Raw genomic sequence first — 14,111 nt, forward strand, 5'->3', positions numbered from 1 at the left:
GTTTTCTTTTGTCTTTCTAACTTTCCTTTTTTTCACATATATATACTGGGGCGTTTGAAATTGTAATACACAATTTAATCAGACCAATCAATGAATGGTGTCTTACAGAATTCAGCTCTAAACCTTGTCTGGAAGTTTCTATAATCCCTGAACTTGATCAGCTGGTTCAGGTATGTTTAATTAGAGTTAAAGCTAAACTTTGCAGGACAGTGACCCTCCTGGAACCGAGTTTGACATCCCTGCTCTAAAGTTATCACTTCCTGATTTGATCTGCAGTATTTCATAAGCGATCTTGTAGAAGGAAACATGACTCAGACAATCTTCTATTGCTCTATGGTTCGGTTCTGATGCTCACATCCCCATTGTAGGCACTTTCTTCGGTGAACAGGGTCATTATGGGCACTTTGACTGATCTGCTGCTACACAGCCTCTTGTGTAACAAACTGCAGCTCACTGTGTTCTGAAACCTTTCTGTTAAGCTGTAAAAAGAAAAAGTTGTTTTTATGTGTTTAGCCATTCATTTACACAACAGCGGTATTTTGGAGTTTTTGAAAACGATCGTCTTAGTGTAACGTGAATTTGTGGAAACCGTGACGTTGTGCACATCTGTAATAGGTGTTCGGTCCATAGGAATGCATATGTGCGCAGGCGCATAGTGTTTCTTTACAATGTGACATTGCCAACTACTAGCCTAGCATGCATAATACTGCATTTGATTAATTTTCGTTTCATTGTTTACATTCAGCATGCACACGGTTTCTACTGAACGTAAACAACGGCGGAAGACGGTAACTCGGGGACAAGTATTGTTGAATAAATTATGTTATTATTGTTTTCTTTGCACACAAAAAGTATTCTCGTAGCTTTGTAAAATTACGGTTAAAGCCCTGATGTCACATGGACTATTTTATCCTTGCTATGTTCCTGTGCATTGATCATGGGAATATCCTTGCTGTCAGTGGAGGGTCAGAGAGCTCTCAGATTTAATCAAAAATATCTTAATTTGTGTTCTGAAGATGAACGGAGGTCTTACGGGTTTAGAACGGCATGAGGGTGAGTAATTAATGACAGAATTTCATTTTTGAGTGAATTAAGTCTTTAAGATAAATTAAACAGATAGTCAAGTTAAATGAACAGTTAAATTCAAAACCGCAATACTAAACAAAACAGTGACAAAGAACAAGAACAAAACCAAACCATGAAAAACAGCAGCATTTGTTGGCTCCACTCATTTCTTTGTGGGCTCACACACAAATATGTGTTCTTGGTCCTCGCTCCTCCTACTCTCCCCCTACTCTCCCTTCCCTCCTGCTCATCCAACGGTCCACAGATTTGTCAGTCTTTTTCTAATATGCGGACAGTCAGCAACAGCTGGATCACACTGAGCACACAGACTAGAGCGAGAGACGTGAGAGTAGTTCAGTAGAAGTGGTTTTTAACAGCTTTGGACAACATGCATCTGCTTTGGAGAATAAATGTTTTTGACTTATTTTTCAGTCTGTTTTTGATTTATCTCAAATGCAACAGCATAACAGGTAAGTTGCTTTTTCTTTATTTACTCTATGTTAACTTATATGTATTGGATATATGAGTTTAGGATTTTGGGGTTTAGTGATTTTTAAGTTATGTTACTGAGTGATAACATAATACCATCTTTTCAGAAAATTAAGATTAAATCAAATTAATTTGGGTAATTTGTGTTGTCATGCTAACAAACTTGACAAAACAGAAATCAACCTCGATTCAGTTTGGATTCGTGAGCACAGCTCACTTATTTTCCAGAAGATATTTATATGTTTACTCACTCTTTTTTTCTTTGTACGTATTTTGCAGGGGTTAAGATTATTAGTCATGATGCATCAGTCAAAAAAGGAGGAAATATCACTTTGTCTTGTCATCTGATTGAAACAGAGAATAATTTAACTCATATTGTCTGGCAGAAACAGACAAGAGAAAACCCTAAACAGGAAACCTTTTTAATCATTGACAAAGATGGTAAAACTGAACACAAAAACGATTTACTGGACAAGGTCAAATTTATTGGGAATATTAAAGAGAAGAATGGATCGGTTCAGCTGCTGGGAATGACACTGATGGATGATGGGATCTATACTTGTATCTTCATATTTCCTAGTGGAAAAAATCAGACAAACATCAATGTCACCGTACTTGGTAAGACTGTGAATGATATTCTCTGATTTAAAGCTGCTTAAACTCTAAATTTAAATGCTTAAATGAGTCACTCAAAAATTACAGATCTGTCATTTACCCTCCCATGTTTTTCCAACTCTGTGCAACTAACTTTCTTTCGCTGAACACAGAAGACATTGTCTCAAGCATCAGAATTTAACAGCACATAATGGGCAGAATTTTCCCTTTTAAATGATTCATCATTACATTTCCTCTTACAGACATGGTGTGTTTAAACCAAAACTTGTAAAAGTGAAATGGTAGTGCTTGAATGCACAATAACATAACAATTATTGTCTATTTTTTTTCCCAACGGTCAATGTATTTGACATAAAAATTTAAATTTGAAAGACAAAAACTATTACGTTTTTTATTTATTATTAAAGGGGTCATATGATGTTGCTAAAAAGAACATTATTTTGTGTATTTGGTGTAATGAAATTTGTTTATGCAGTTTAAGGTTCATAAAACATCATAAAACATTATTTTCCACATACTGTACATTATTGTTTCTACTCTACGCCCCGCCTTTCTGAAACGCGTCGATTTTTACAAAGCTCATCGGTCTGAAAATCGAGGTGTGCTCTGATTGGCCAGCTATTCAGTGCATTGTGATTGGCCGAATACCTCAAGCGTGTGACAGAAATGTTACGCCCCTACCATACTGTGATGCCCTGTCCGGCCGGAGCGACGAGACAAAAACATTAAAACCCATTATAAACGAGGCATTTGTTGCATCCAGTGGGGACATAATTACGGATTATAATGACATATTCTGTCTTTTTACGCGTTGTATCACGCTGCGTAAACATAAAACCATGTCTGCTTTTGTGATCGGAGAAATGAAAATCAACAGGCGCTACTCTACACTACTCAAAACTCGCGTTTGAATCGTCAGTGGCAAATTCTTTAATATAAAAAACGTACTTACAGTCTGTGAGTCAGAACAGCCAGCATTGTAGTCTACTCTACCAGGATCAGGAAACAGTCCTCCATAAAATACGCTGCACACATCTGAATATTTGGGTTAAACTGTTCTAGAACAGTGTTGTAAATACAACTTAACCACTGTTCCCCTTCGGGAACTCGAGCTGCGTCGGAAAACGCTAGGGCAACGCCTTCAGCGATACCAAGCTCTGAATCATATGTGTAATCAGTCCAATCGATGGGCGAGACGTCAGAGGCAGGTGACGTCATGATCAGGAAGCTTAAAAGCACGTGAGGTGCTGCCGGCGTTAGCTTTCTGTCATTCAGCAAAGCTCTCTGTGTGTGTCGGTCACGATCTATGTTCTGTGAGTCTTATTTACTGTTGTCTGTCCAGTTACACAAAGCATTCAGCAACATAAAGCTCCAGCATGCCTAAAGAAACAAAAGTAAAGACAAACAAGGGCGAAAGCAGATCGCGTTATAGATTGTGTGTTCCTCCCTGCCCACGCTACATCACGAGCGGGGATACACACAGTTTGTGCATGGTCTGCTTGGGAGCGGAGCACGCAGGGTCGGGTCTCAAGGGGGCCGACTGCCCACAGTGTGAGCGGTTGCCACTGCGTTTGCTTCACTCCCGGAAGGCTCTCTTTGAGGAGGGAGCCTTCACCAGTGTTCCTCACGGTGCTGGCCCCGCTTCCGCCGACGTGGAGAGGCAGCTGCACTCGTGGGGTTCGCAGCTGGATCTGGTGGAGGGAATGGAGACGAGCCAGTCCCTATCTTCTTCCTCACCTGCCAGATCCACTGCCCGAATCCTCGGAGGAAGATAGGAGAAGCGCCGAGCCCACTCTCCGGGGGGAAGAAACCGCAGAACGGACTTCCGATCCCAGAGAGCGGGCTCGGCGCTTCTCCTATCTTCCTCCGAGGATTCGCCCCCTCAATCACCACAATATGAGGAGCTATTGGAGGTAGTTACTCGTGCGGTTGCCAAGTTAAACATCGATTGGCCCGCCGAGAAACAGGCTGAACCGCAGAAAAGTAAACCGTTTTTTCCCGATCTCCACACCGAGGTGTCGAGATCGTGGAAGAAACCATTCTCGGCCCGCTTATTCATCCCCGCCTCTGATTACTATGGAAATGTGGCGGGACTGGGTGAATGCGGTTACAGAGCGATGCCCCGGGTAAAGAAAACGCTTGCGAGCTATCTGTCCCCCGGCGTGGCATCGTCTCTGAAGGCGAACTAATTCAGACTTCTGCACACTATGTCAGTGTTACAGGCGTACCAAGCCGACCTGCTAAAAGAGCTAGATGAAGGCGAGCAAGTCAAAGCAGATAACATCTTAGAACTGAGGAGAACTGCAGATTCAGCTCTCCGCGCCACCAAGGAGACCGCCCGTGCCATTGGGCGGTCCATGGCAGCTCTGGTGGCGGAGGAGAAGCATTTATGGTTGACCCTGTCCGATATGAAAGAGAAGATCTTTTAGATCTTTAGATCTGCGGCTATTGAACTGCTCAGTCATGTGTCTGAAGTTCAAAATGCTCACTGTCAAACAGGTCGTGTCTCAGATCAGGTCCGAGGACTGGTTTGTCACGATAGATCTAAAAGATGCTTATTTCCATGTCTCCATCCTTCCCAGTCACAGGAAGTTCCTGAGGTTTGCTTTCAGGGGCAAAGCTTACCAATATTGGGTCATTCCCTTCGGCCTAGCACTCTCATCCTGTACGTTCACAAAGTGTGTGGATGCTGCTCTGGCTCCTCTGCGACTCCAGGGCATCCGCATACTCAATTACATCGACGATTGGTTGATTTTAGCTCCATCAGAGCAGATGGCGGTTCAGCATCGAGATGTCGTTCTCGCTCATATGAAAGAGTAGGGGTTAAGTCTAAATGCCAAGAAAAGTGTGCTTTCTCCATTACAGAGGACCACTTATCTGGGCATGGTGTGGGATTTGACCACGATGCAGGCACGTTTGTCTCCTGCTCAGATCGAGTTGATCCTCACTGCATTCGCGAGAGTCAGAGAAGGCCAGTCACTCACTGTCAAGCAGTTTCAAAAGCTGCTGGAACGACGAGTTAATAATATTAAGAAGCGGTTCTTCTGCTACAGGTAACAACTCTTTCAATAATTTAGTGGGTACAGGATCTAACAGGCATGTTGTTGGTTTAGATGCAGTGATGAGTGGCCACCCTGCCCGCGGTCTGTGGAGTGGTCGCCATCTCACGTAGCACATCAACTGCCTGGAGATGCTAGCCGTGTCGAGCCCTCAAACACTTTCTTCCAGACCTAAGAGATTCCCATGTGTTGGTGCGCACCGACAACACAGCGGTGGTCTTTTATATCAACCCATCCTGTCGAGGCAGGGACCGAGGCCCGGGGAATGGATGCTTCACCCCGAGGTGGTGAAGCAGATATGGAGAGTTTTTGGCCAGGCTCAGGTGGACTTGTTTGCGACTTGTCAGACATCGCAATGTCCCCTCTGGTTCTCTCTGACTCATCCAGCTCCACTGGGGCTGGATGCTATGGTACAGACTTGGCTAAGGCTTCGTCTGTACGCCTTTCCACCGATCGCTCTGCTCCCAGGAGTTCTAGAGAGAGTGCGTCGGGACGGGGTCCGTCTATTGCTAGTAGCCCCGTTCCGCACTTTTTCGAGCAAGTGTGTTCGCATAGAGGTTTTCAAGAGCCGGTGTGAATAAATATATATTTAAATTCAAAGAGACAGGATAGTCTGTGCATGATCTGATGTTTTATTCGGACCCAGAATAAGGCGAGATGAACATCGCAGAGCGCTAAACACTCTGTGCAGTGTATGTTTCATTCATACTCGAAGCCGGAGGGTGCTCGCGCAGAAAGTCGAATGAGGAAATTTCTAATATGGACAAAAGCGTCCAGCTATCGCTGTATGAAAACAGTTGTTTTCAGAAAAACAGAAACGTTTGGAAACGTGAAGACATTAAACATACGATTGCGACAATATGGTTTATTTGTGTTTGTAAAGTCATCTCCAGGTAATAAATAAAGTATATGAACAATGCAGTGCTAACTGACACAGCATTTATTACAGTATACGAACTATTCTGCCTTATTATGTGATAAAAAAAAAGTGTTTGTAGTATATAAACAAATCATTATTATTGGTTATTGTCCAGCAGTTATCTGATTTCTAAGCCAATTAAAAGCTAGAAATGAGAGAAAAATTAAGGTTGACTATACACCAGTCAAAAGTTTTTGAACAGTAAGATTTTTAATGTTTTTAAAAGAAGTCTCTTCTGTTCAGCAAGCCTGCATTTATTTGATCCAAAGTACAGCAAAACAGTAAAATTTTTAAATATTTTTACTAGGCTATTTAAAATAACCTTTTTATATTTGAATATATTTTAAAATGTAATTTATTGTGATTTCAAAGCTAAATATTTAGCATAATTACTCCAGTCACACGATCCTTCAGAAATCATTCTGATATTCTGATTTGCTGCTCAAAAAGCATTTATTATTATGATGATGTTGAAAATAGCTGAGTATAATTTTTTCAGGTTTCTTTGATGAATAGAAAGTTAAGAAGAACTGCATTTTATCTGAAATATAAATATTTTGTAAAATTTTAAATGTTTTTATCTTCACTTTTGATCAATTTAAAGCATCCTTGCTAAATAAAAGTGTTGATTTCTATAATTTATTTTCCAAAAAATTAAAATTATACTGACTCTAAGCTTTTGAATGGTATAGTGTATAATGTTACAAAAGCTTTTTATTTCACATAAATGCTGATCTTTGGATCTTTCTATTCATCAAAGAATCCTGAAAAAAATGTACTCAACTGTTTTAAATATTGATGATAATACTAATAATAATAATTAAAAAAGGTTTATTGAGCAGCACATCAGCATATTAGAATGATTTCTGAAGGATCATGTGACACTGAAGACTGGAGTAATGATGCTGAAAATTCAGCTTTGATCACAGAAATAAATTACATTTTAAAATATATTCAAATAGAAAGCAGTTATTTTAAATAGTAAAAATATTTCACAACATTACTGCTTTTGCTGTACTTTGGATCAAATAAATGCAGATTTGGTGAACATAAGAGACTTCTTTATAAAACATAAAAAATCTTACTGTTCAAAAACTGTTGACTGGTAGATTATATAGATTACAGAAATGTTATGTTTATATGTTTATATATGTTATATTAATATATACAGTATATATATATATATATATATATATATATATATATATATATATATATATATTAACATTTCTGTCCCCCTCACTTCTGAAATGATGGCTACACCCCTGCGTTAAAGACTGTGTTTCTCTTGGTTATATCTCCTCTATAGAGAGTTGGGGATCTGCACTCCCCTTTCTATGGCCCCTTCCTATCTCAACTTTGCGCCTGGTCTGGCCAAACCTCACATTCATCAGGTTCTATGACCTAGATTTGCGAGCCACTCCAGGCTCCCTTGTTCTCTTGCCATAGCTGTGCTCTTCCACACTAGGTTGGGATTTGCAAGTCTGGCAGCGTGTTTTCCGACGCAGCGTCTCGTTCCCTCGGGGAACCATGGTTACATATGTTTTATATACTGCAATTTATCAACCATAGCATGAAAAAAAGGATTAGCTATTGGGCAGAACTTTAAAAATCTACTTTAAGTAATAATCCAAACCAACTATTTCATCATGTTCACGTTGTTGACATAATTCATTTATTGTCTTTTTTTTTTTTGTAAAATGTAGTTCCTCCGGTGGGAAATGTTACAGGGAAGACACTTGTTTCAAGTCATTTCAACATTATTTTGGCATCATGTGTCGCTTCCAATGGCCGGCCTGCAGCAGAGGTGTTTTGGAGATTAGGAGCTCTAAATGACTCACTGAGGACAGAAATCGGCTACACAGAGCACACAGATGGAAGCGTCACGGCTGTGTCCCAAATACTTGGTGCACCATCTAAAGATTTAAACCAGAAGAAGATCCAGTGTGTGGTAAAACACAGCACACTGACAAAGGAGCTAGAACTTGACTACATAATAAATGTCCACTGTAAGTAACATATGCATTTACACTGTATATGTAAACACTGTCAAACAAATTCAAACAAGTCATAAACTAGCTTAGTGCAAAAAGAATACAACAGCCACTGGTAAAGGCTGAGTGACTATTAACAGATTTACTGTGGCTGTAAGTTGTGGTGGGCCTCTGTATCTGGAATCTGTTGGTGGGTGGAGCTGGAAAGCAAGGACATTTTCATCCCTCTATAAAAAGGAAGTTAAACGGCACAGATTCCCTCCTGTAAATGAAGCATCCCTAGATTCAAAACTACATGAACTATGTTTATGGTAAGTCATATATTATTATAATTAAAGCATTAAAGTATTATTATTATATTTTGCAACTCTTAGATCCCCCAGAATTGGTGGTGATATCTCCTGATGATCCAACACAGACTCAAGAATATCTTTGTTCAGTGGATTGTAACCCAACACCAACCAGCTACATCTGGATCAAGTAATGAAATCATGTACTTTTTAGTACTTTAATTCCTACACATTTCAGACACATTTAGAGTTGTATGGCAGAGTTGCTTGTTAATTTTTAGGCATAGCTGTTTTGTTGCTATAAATATCATTTGTTTTTTTTACTTAGTTTGGATGATGGAAAACAATATGTGTAAGTGTAATATTTGGGAACGTTCTAGTACTCAAGACTTGGGAACATTTGGATTCAGAAAACAAGAAGTGTGGAATCGGACACATAATATAAGTATAAAATATGATGACTAATTAATTATCATCATTATTCATCATTGTTATGTGTTATGTTATGCTGTCTAACATTTTCAAGTTTTTGTTTTGCTACATATATACATGTACAGTATATGTGACTCTAGACCACAAAACCAGTAATAAGGGGTCCAGTTTTTTTTTAAAGCTGAATAAATAAGCTTTTCATTGATGTATGGTTTGTTAGGATAGGACACTATTTGAATATTTTTAAATCAAAATATTGAGAAAATTGCCTTTAAAGTTGTCCAAATGAAGTCCTTAGCAGTGCATATTACTCATCAAAAATGAAGTTTTAATATATTTATGGTAGGAAATGTACAAAATATCTTCATGGAACATGATCTTAACTTAAAATCCTAATGATTTTTGGCATAAAAGAAAAAATTATAATTTTGACCCATAAAGTGTATTGTAGGGTATTAAATATACCCCAGTGACTTAAGACTGCTTTTGTGCTCCAGGGTCACATATGCTCATGTATATATCACATGTCGGATTCACTAGTCTCCCTAATGTGTCTTTATTAACAGAGTGAATGGAAGTACTCCTCGTTCTGAAGGAAACAAGCTTTTCATCCCAAAATCTTCCTCTGATTTTAATGGTGTATACATCTGTACGGCATCAAACCGGTATGGAAGTGCTTCAGGTTTCCTCTATGTGAATAACACTGGTGAGTCGCTTAATAATCTTTATATTTGAAAATGATTTTCAATAGTTTTTATGCAGAGTTTATAGTGGTAAATGTTTCTAAAATAGGTGTTTCTTTAGCTGCTGCTTTTTTTTTTCTTTTCTTTTTTTTTTGAAGCTACTTCTTGTTTTTAAAACACTACATAATTGGCATAAACAACAACAACCACAAATGTATGTCAGGTTTTGGTGCATTGCAGAAAATCTGTACAATCCTGTAGATGGGAAGCCATCTAAAGTAAATGTAAAATGTGAGGATTAAAGCCTGCTCAGACAGAGAATAATAGCTCTAAAAATAATGATATTAGCATCCACACCAAAACACAATAACTTTCTGTTTATTATAAGTGCATGCTACAGTTATTTCATCTGCTGCTTTAAATGCTCAAGCTTTTTTAAGTCGAGTAGATTTCGGATTGGCTCTTTTCATCATTTATCAGCTGGAAAAAGTCATTCTGATTCCAATGATATTGCTCCTCTGTGTCATTATTGTTACGGTTGTGATGTGATCTTCACTATTTTCATAGAATTAGAATGATTTTTCAAATGAATTGAACTGGCTTTTTGCCTGTTAGAATATGTAAGCTGACTGCTCTCCACTCTTGTTCTATGTTTTGCAGGATCCACTGATGACTGTTGGCTTCTTCTTGGTTTGGTCTTCAGCTGTGCCGTCCTGTGGATTTCTCTGGCCTACATATTGAGCAGTGGTGGGAAAATGCCTCATGTTCCACACTCAAGTAAAAGTACAGTAAAAGTAAACACTTTTAATTAGGCATCATCATATGTAAACTCGTGGTAAATGTCAGTCACAGCCAGACTGAGGTGCCGAGTAGTGCTGGGGAAGTTTACTTTTATAATTTGTTATAATTAAAAATTATAACAAATCAAGAAAATAGTCCTTACATTATGTGTTCAAGAAACGTGGCTTAAACCGCAATAAAAAATTTTAATTCATGGATACATTACAGTCAGAAGAGATAGATGTAAAGGAAATGGTGGTGGGGTAGCAACATTTATTAAACAAGATATTGGGTATAGAACAGTTGAGGTATATGGCGAGCAAGAGGTTGTAGTGGTTGAAATATGGGAAGGAGTACAGAGTATTAGAATAATTAACTTTTACAATCCATGTGACAGATTAAGCAAGGATAAGCTAGAAAGTATTGGAGGAAATGGAAATCATAAAGTGGTGTGGTGATTTTAATGCACACAGCACATTGTGGGGGAGTACTAACACAGATTACAATGGATTGATCATAGAAGACATGCTAGATAGGCCTATTTCACAATATGGCGGCCGAGAACGGAAGTAGGGAAGCGTTACTTCCGGTCGTGCCGCCGCCTGTTACGATCATCATTCATTCATTCATTCATACAGTCATTGTCATAATGGAGTGCAAACTCGTTTTCTCCCAATCATTAATATATGTGCAGTCAACTCTGTACAAAGCATATGGAGGTACTCTCCAAATACTACTAAAACACATTTTCGAAATAGTTAACAATTAACACAGTGAGACAAACATTTTGTTTTAGGACCTTTGCCTGATAATGATGTGATTGCTGGAGCAGCATCCCTCATTTCCCTTCGACCTCAACCACTAATCGCAAAGATTGTTGATGGGATGTCTGCTGTAACCATGGTTTCATCAAAATTTGGAGAGGTCCCAAAAGGTTCACTGCTTTCTTACCAGTGTCCTGCTGTGCTGCCAATGGATGTGCTTACCCATCCAAATGCACCAGAATTCCCCCCATTACCTGTCCCACAATACACACTTCCACAATATAATTTTGTCCCTGGCAGCTGGGCTGAACTCATGCATATGCAGAGCCTGGAGGTGACACCTGAAATGTCAGGGATCATTGAGGAGGGAACACGGGATCAATCTAAAAGCCCACTCTGGTTTAGCATGCGTCGCCTCCGGCTTACAGCAAGCAAGTTCTACGAAACAGCTCGTGTGAGGTCAGAATCCACTGCAAAAACACTTGCTGGCAGGATCATTAAAGGTGCCCCCCAGACCAAAGCAATGCGTAGAGGAGTGGAACTTGAGCCAGAGGTTCTTCGCTGCTATGCTGAGACCTTCAATGTCAATGTACTTCCATGCGGTCTCATCATTCACCCCGAAGCTCCACACCTTGGTGCTAGTCCAGATGGCAAGGTGGTAGATCCAAATGAAGACCCTCCCTATGGCCTGGTAGAAGTTAAGTGCCCTGATGTGAAAGACATAGGAGAGGCATCACACACAGAGTTTGTTGGGGGCCAAGCAAAACTAAGGAAATCACACACCTACCACTGGCAAGTCCAGGGTCAGCTGATGGTCACTGGCTTATCTTGGTGTGATCTGGTGTGATCCTAACAAATACTAGGGCTGACTTCACTGTGGAGAGAGTATGGAGAAATGATGAGCTGATCCAAGAAATCAAGGCTAAAGCTGATGAATTCTACTGTGGCACATACATTCATGTTTTGCTAGGGAGAAAATAGGCAAGAAGTGTTGCCTAACCAATGATGTTTCTATCATTCACTGTTAAATAGTCATTTAGTTCACAAGAAAAATAAATCAGATGATTAGTCATTCATAGTTCATTTAAGCGTTAACTGCAGTAGACTTTAGTATTTTTTTTATAGCTTGTTATTTAATTTAGATTAAGATTTATGATATGTTTTTCAAATCTTTATTACCGAACATTGAAAATATATTGTTAAAACTTACTTTTCCCAAGCTGGAAAGATGAGTCAATGACAGTCAATGTGCTAAAAATCTGAAAGATGCTGTTGCAGGTCATTAAGAAGAGTTAGTTTATGTTAATTATTAAAATGTTAATGTAGTCTCTTTTGCTGTTTTTCCCAGACACATTCATAATTATTATTTCTGCCAGTACGCTGTGGCAACCCTTTTTTTTTGTTGGTGTGTGCGCTTGAGTGCTTTATGCTATAAAAGGCTCATTATATGGTTTATTAATAAACATGCGACTAATAGTCGACTAATACTTAAAATGAACAACTACTAGTCGACCAGAAAAATCTTTAGTCGAGGGAAGCCCTACAAATAATATAACTTACAATCCTGTCTGAAAAGGGTAACAAAAACTCAAACTTACGACAAGATAGACCACAGTGTCACAAAGTAGGCTAGCTTAGGACAAGCTTTTATCTGCTTCTGGTAAATGAAACAAATATAATGTCTGTTATAAAATGTGTGTAGGTGATCTATTAATGCTACTTAATGCTTGGCCACAATTAATAAGAATATTGACCAAAATACTAAATAAATAGAAAATGAAAATTACAGAAATTACTTACCTAGCAAAGGAATGAGGTTGACTGAAGATTCTTGCAATAATTTTTTTTTTACACTGTTAATGAGAACAGAACAGTTGCTACAATTACACATTTGTTTTTACCTGGAGAAGTGACAGGTAAGGTTTTTTTTTAGGTACACAAGTAATTTAAGGTACTAAATTTATGAAATTATGTAGTGATATATCATGGGGCTTCTTTTATTAAACAGGGCAATAGTGACTACACAACTTTTATAAGAGGTTGTACCTGCTCTTGTTGAGTGGCAAGGCAAAGAAAAATGTGGCAGATGTTACTGGCTGGTGAGCAGGAGGTGGTGGTGGTGGCTGGTGAGCAGGAGGTGGAGGTGGTGGTGGTGGCCAATGTTACTGGCTGGTGAGCAGGAGGTGGAGGTGGTGGTGGTGGCCAATGTTACTGGCTGGTGAGCAGGAGGTGGTGGTGGTGTCCGATGTTACTGGCTGGTGAGCAGGAGGTGGTGGTGGCCGATGTTACTGGCTGCTGAGCAGGAGGTGGTGGTGGCCGATGTTACTGGCTGCTGAGCAGGAGGTGGTGGTGGCCGATGTTACTGGCTGCTGAGCAGGAGGTGGTGGTGGCCGATGTTACTGGCTGGTGAGCAGGTGGTGGTGGTGGCCGATGTTACTGGCTGCTGAGCAGGAGGTGGTGGTGGCCGATGTTACTGGCTGCTGAGCAGGAGGTGGTGGTGGCCGATGTTACTGGCTGCTGAGCAGGAGGTGGTGGTGGCCGATGTTACTGGCTGCTGAGCAGGAGGTGGTGGTGGGCTGATGTTGCTGGCTGGTGAGCAGGTGGTGGTGGTGGCCGATGTTACTGGCTGGTGAGCAGGAGGATGATAATGTTACTGACAGGTAAAATAGGTGAGAATGATGGCACTGGGTTACAAGGAGAAGAGGATGTTACTAGCTGGTGTTATAATGTCAAAGTAATGAGAAGAGGAGACACATGGCACCTGATTTGGCTGTACTGAGTAAAAAATAGCAGGCTGCTATTCTGTCCAATATTTTATCTCACCTTCAAGATCTAAAGGACCCTGGTAATTTGCCATCATGCAACAGCAGGACCACATCTGATTGATGGTGCCTGCTAAAGTGAGGGGAACAGGGGAATCCCAAATGTGGTACTCTTTTACTCGTCTAATTACACGTTCAACAAGGATGCGGAGTCTGGCAATGGCCTGGGTTCTCTCAGTTTCCTCTCTGCTAAACTGGT

At 39.9% G+C, this 14,111-nt stretch overlaps 1 protein-coding gene and 1 long non-coding RNA gene across 4 annotated transcripts; one reads left to right on the forward strand and one right to left on the reverse strand.

Annotated features, from left to right (window-relative positions):
* The first annotated feature begins 1,347 nt into the window (after positions 1 to 1,347).
* On the forward strand, positions 1,348 to 10,436 carry LOC107571834 (nectin-3). Of its 3 annotated transcripts, none has more exons than XM_016258220.1 (6): positions 1,348 to 1,535; positions 1,834 to 2,172; positions 7,854 to 8,156; positions 8,516 to 8,621; positions 9,430 to 9,569; positions 10,207 to 10,436. In XM_016258220.1, the coding sequence occupies exons 1-6, from the start codon at positions 1,454 to 1,456 to the stop codon at positions 10,356 to 10,358; spliced, it is 1,122 nt and encodes a 373-aa protein (XP_016113706.1). In that variant the 5' UTR covers positions 1,348 to 1,453; the 3' UTR covers positions 10,359 to 10,436. The 3 variants fall into 3 exon arrangements, with proteins under 3 accessions (XP_016113706.1, XP_016113709.1, XP_016113707.1); XM_016258223.1 differs by lacking the exon at positions 10,207 to 10,436 and adding an exon at positions 8,812 to 8,876 and having other exon boundaries at positions 9,430 to 9,449; XM_016258221.1 differs by lacking the exons at positions 9,430 to 9,569; positions 10,207 to 10,436 and adding an exon at positions 8,812 to 8,971.
* A 1,864-nt stretch (positions 10,437 to 12,300) lies between these two features.
* LOC107571835 (uncharacterized) lies at positions 12,301 to 13,183 on the reverse strand. The gene is made up of 3 exons (XR_001607241.1): positions 12,891 to 13,183; positions 12,689 to 12,747; positions 12,301 to 12,359 (listed from the first exon to the last, which is right to left on the reverse strand). It is a non-coding gene; the product is annotated as an uncharacterized lncRNA (long non-coding RNA).
* Positions 13,184 to 14,111: the final 928 nt, after the last annotated feature.

Source organism: Sinocyclocheilus grahami, unplaced genomic scaffold (genome assembly GCF_001515645.1).
Source record: "Sinocyclocheilus grahami isolate Dianchi unplaced genomic scaffold, SAMN03320097.WGS_v1.1 scaffold1657.1, whole genome shotgun sequence".
NCBI classification, from domain to species: Eukaryota; Metazoa; Chordata; class Actinopteri; order Cypriniformes; family Cyprinidae; genus Sinocyclocheilus; species Sinocyclocheilus grahami.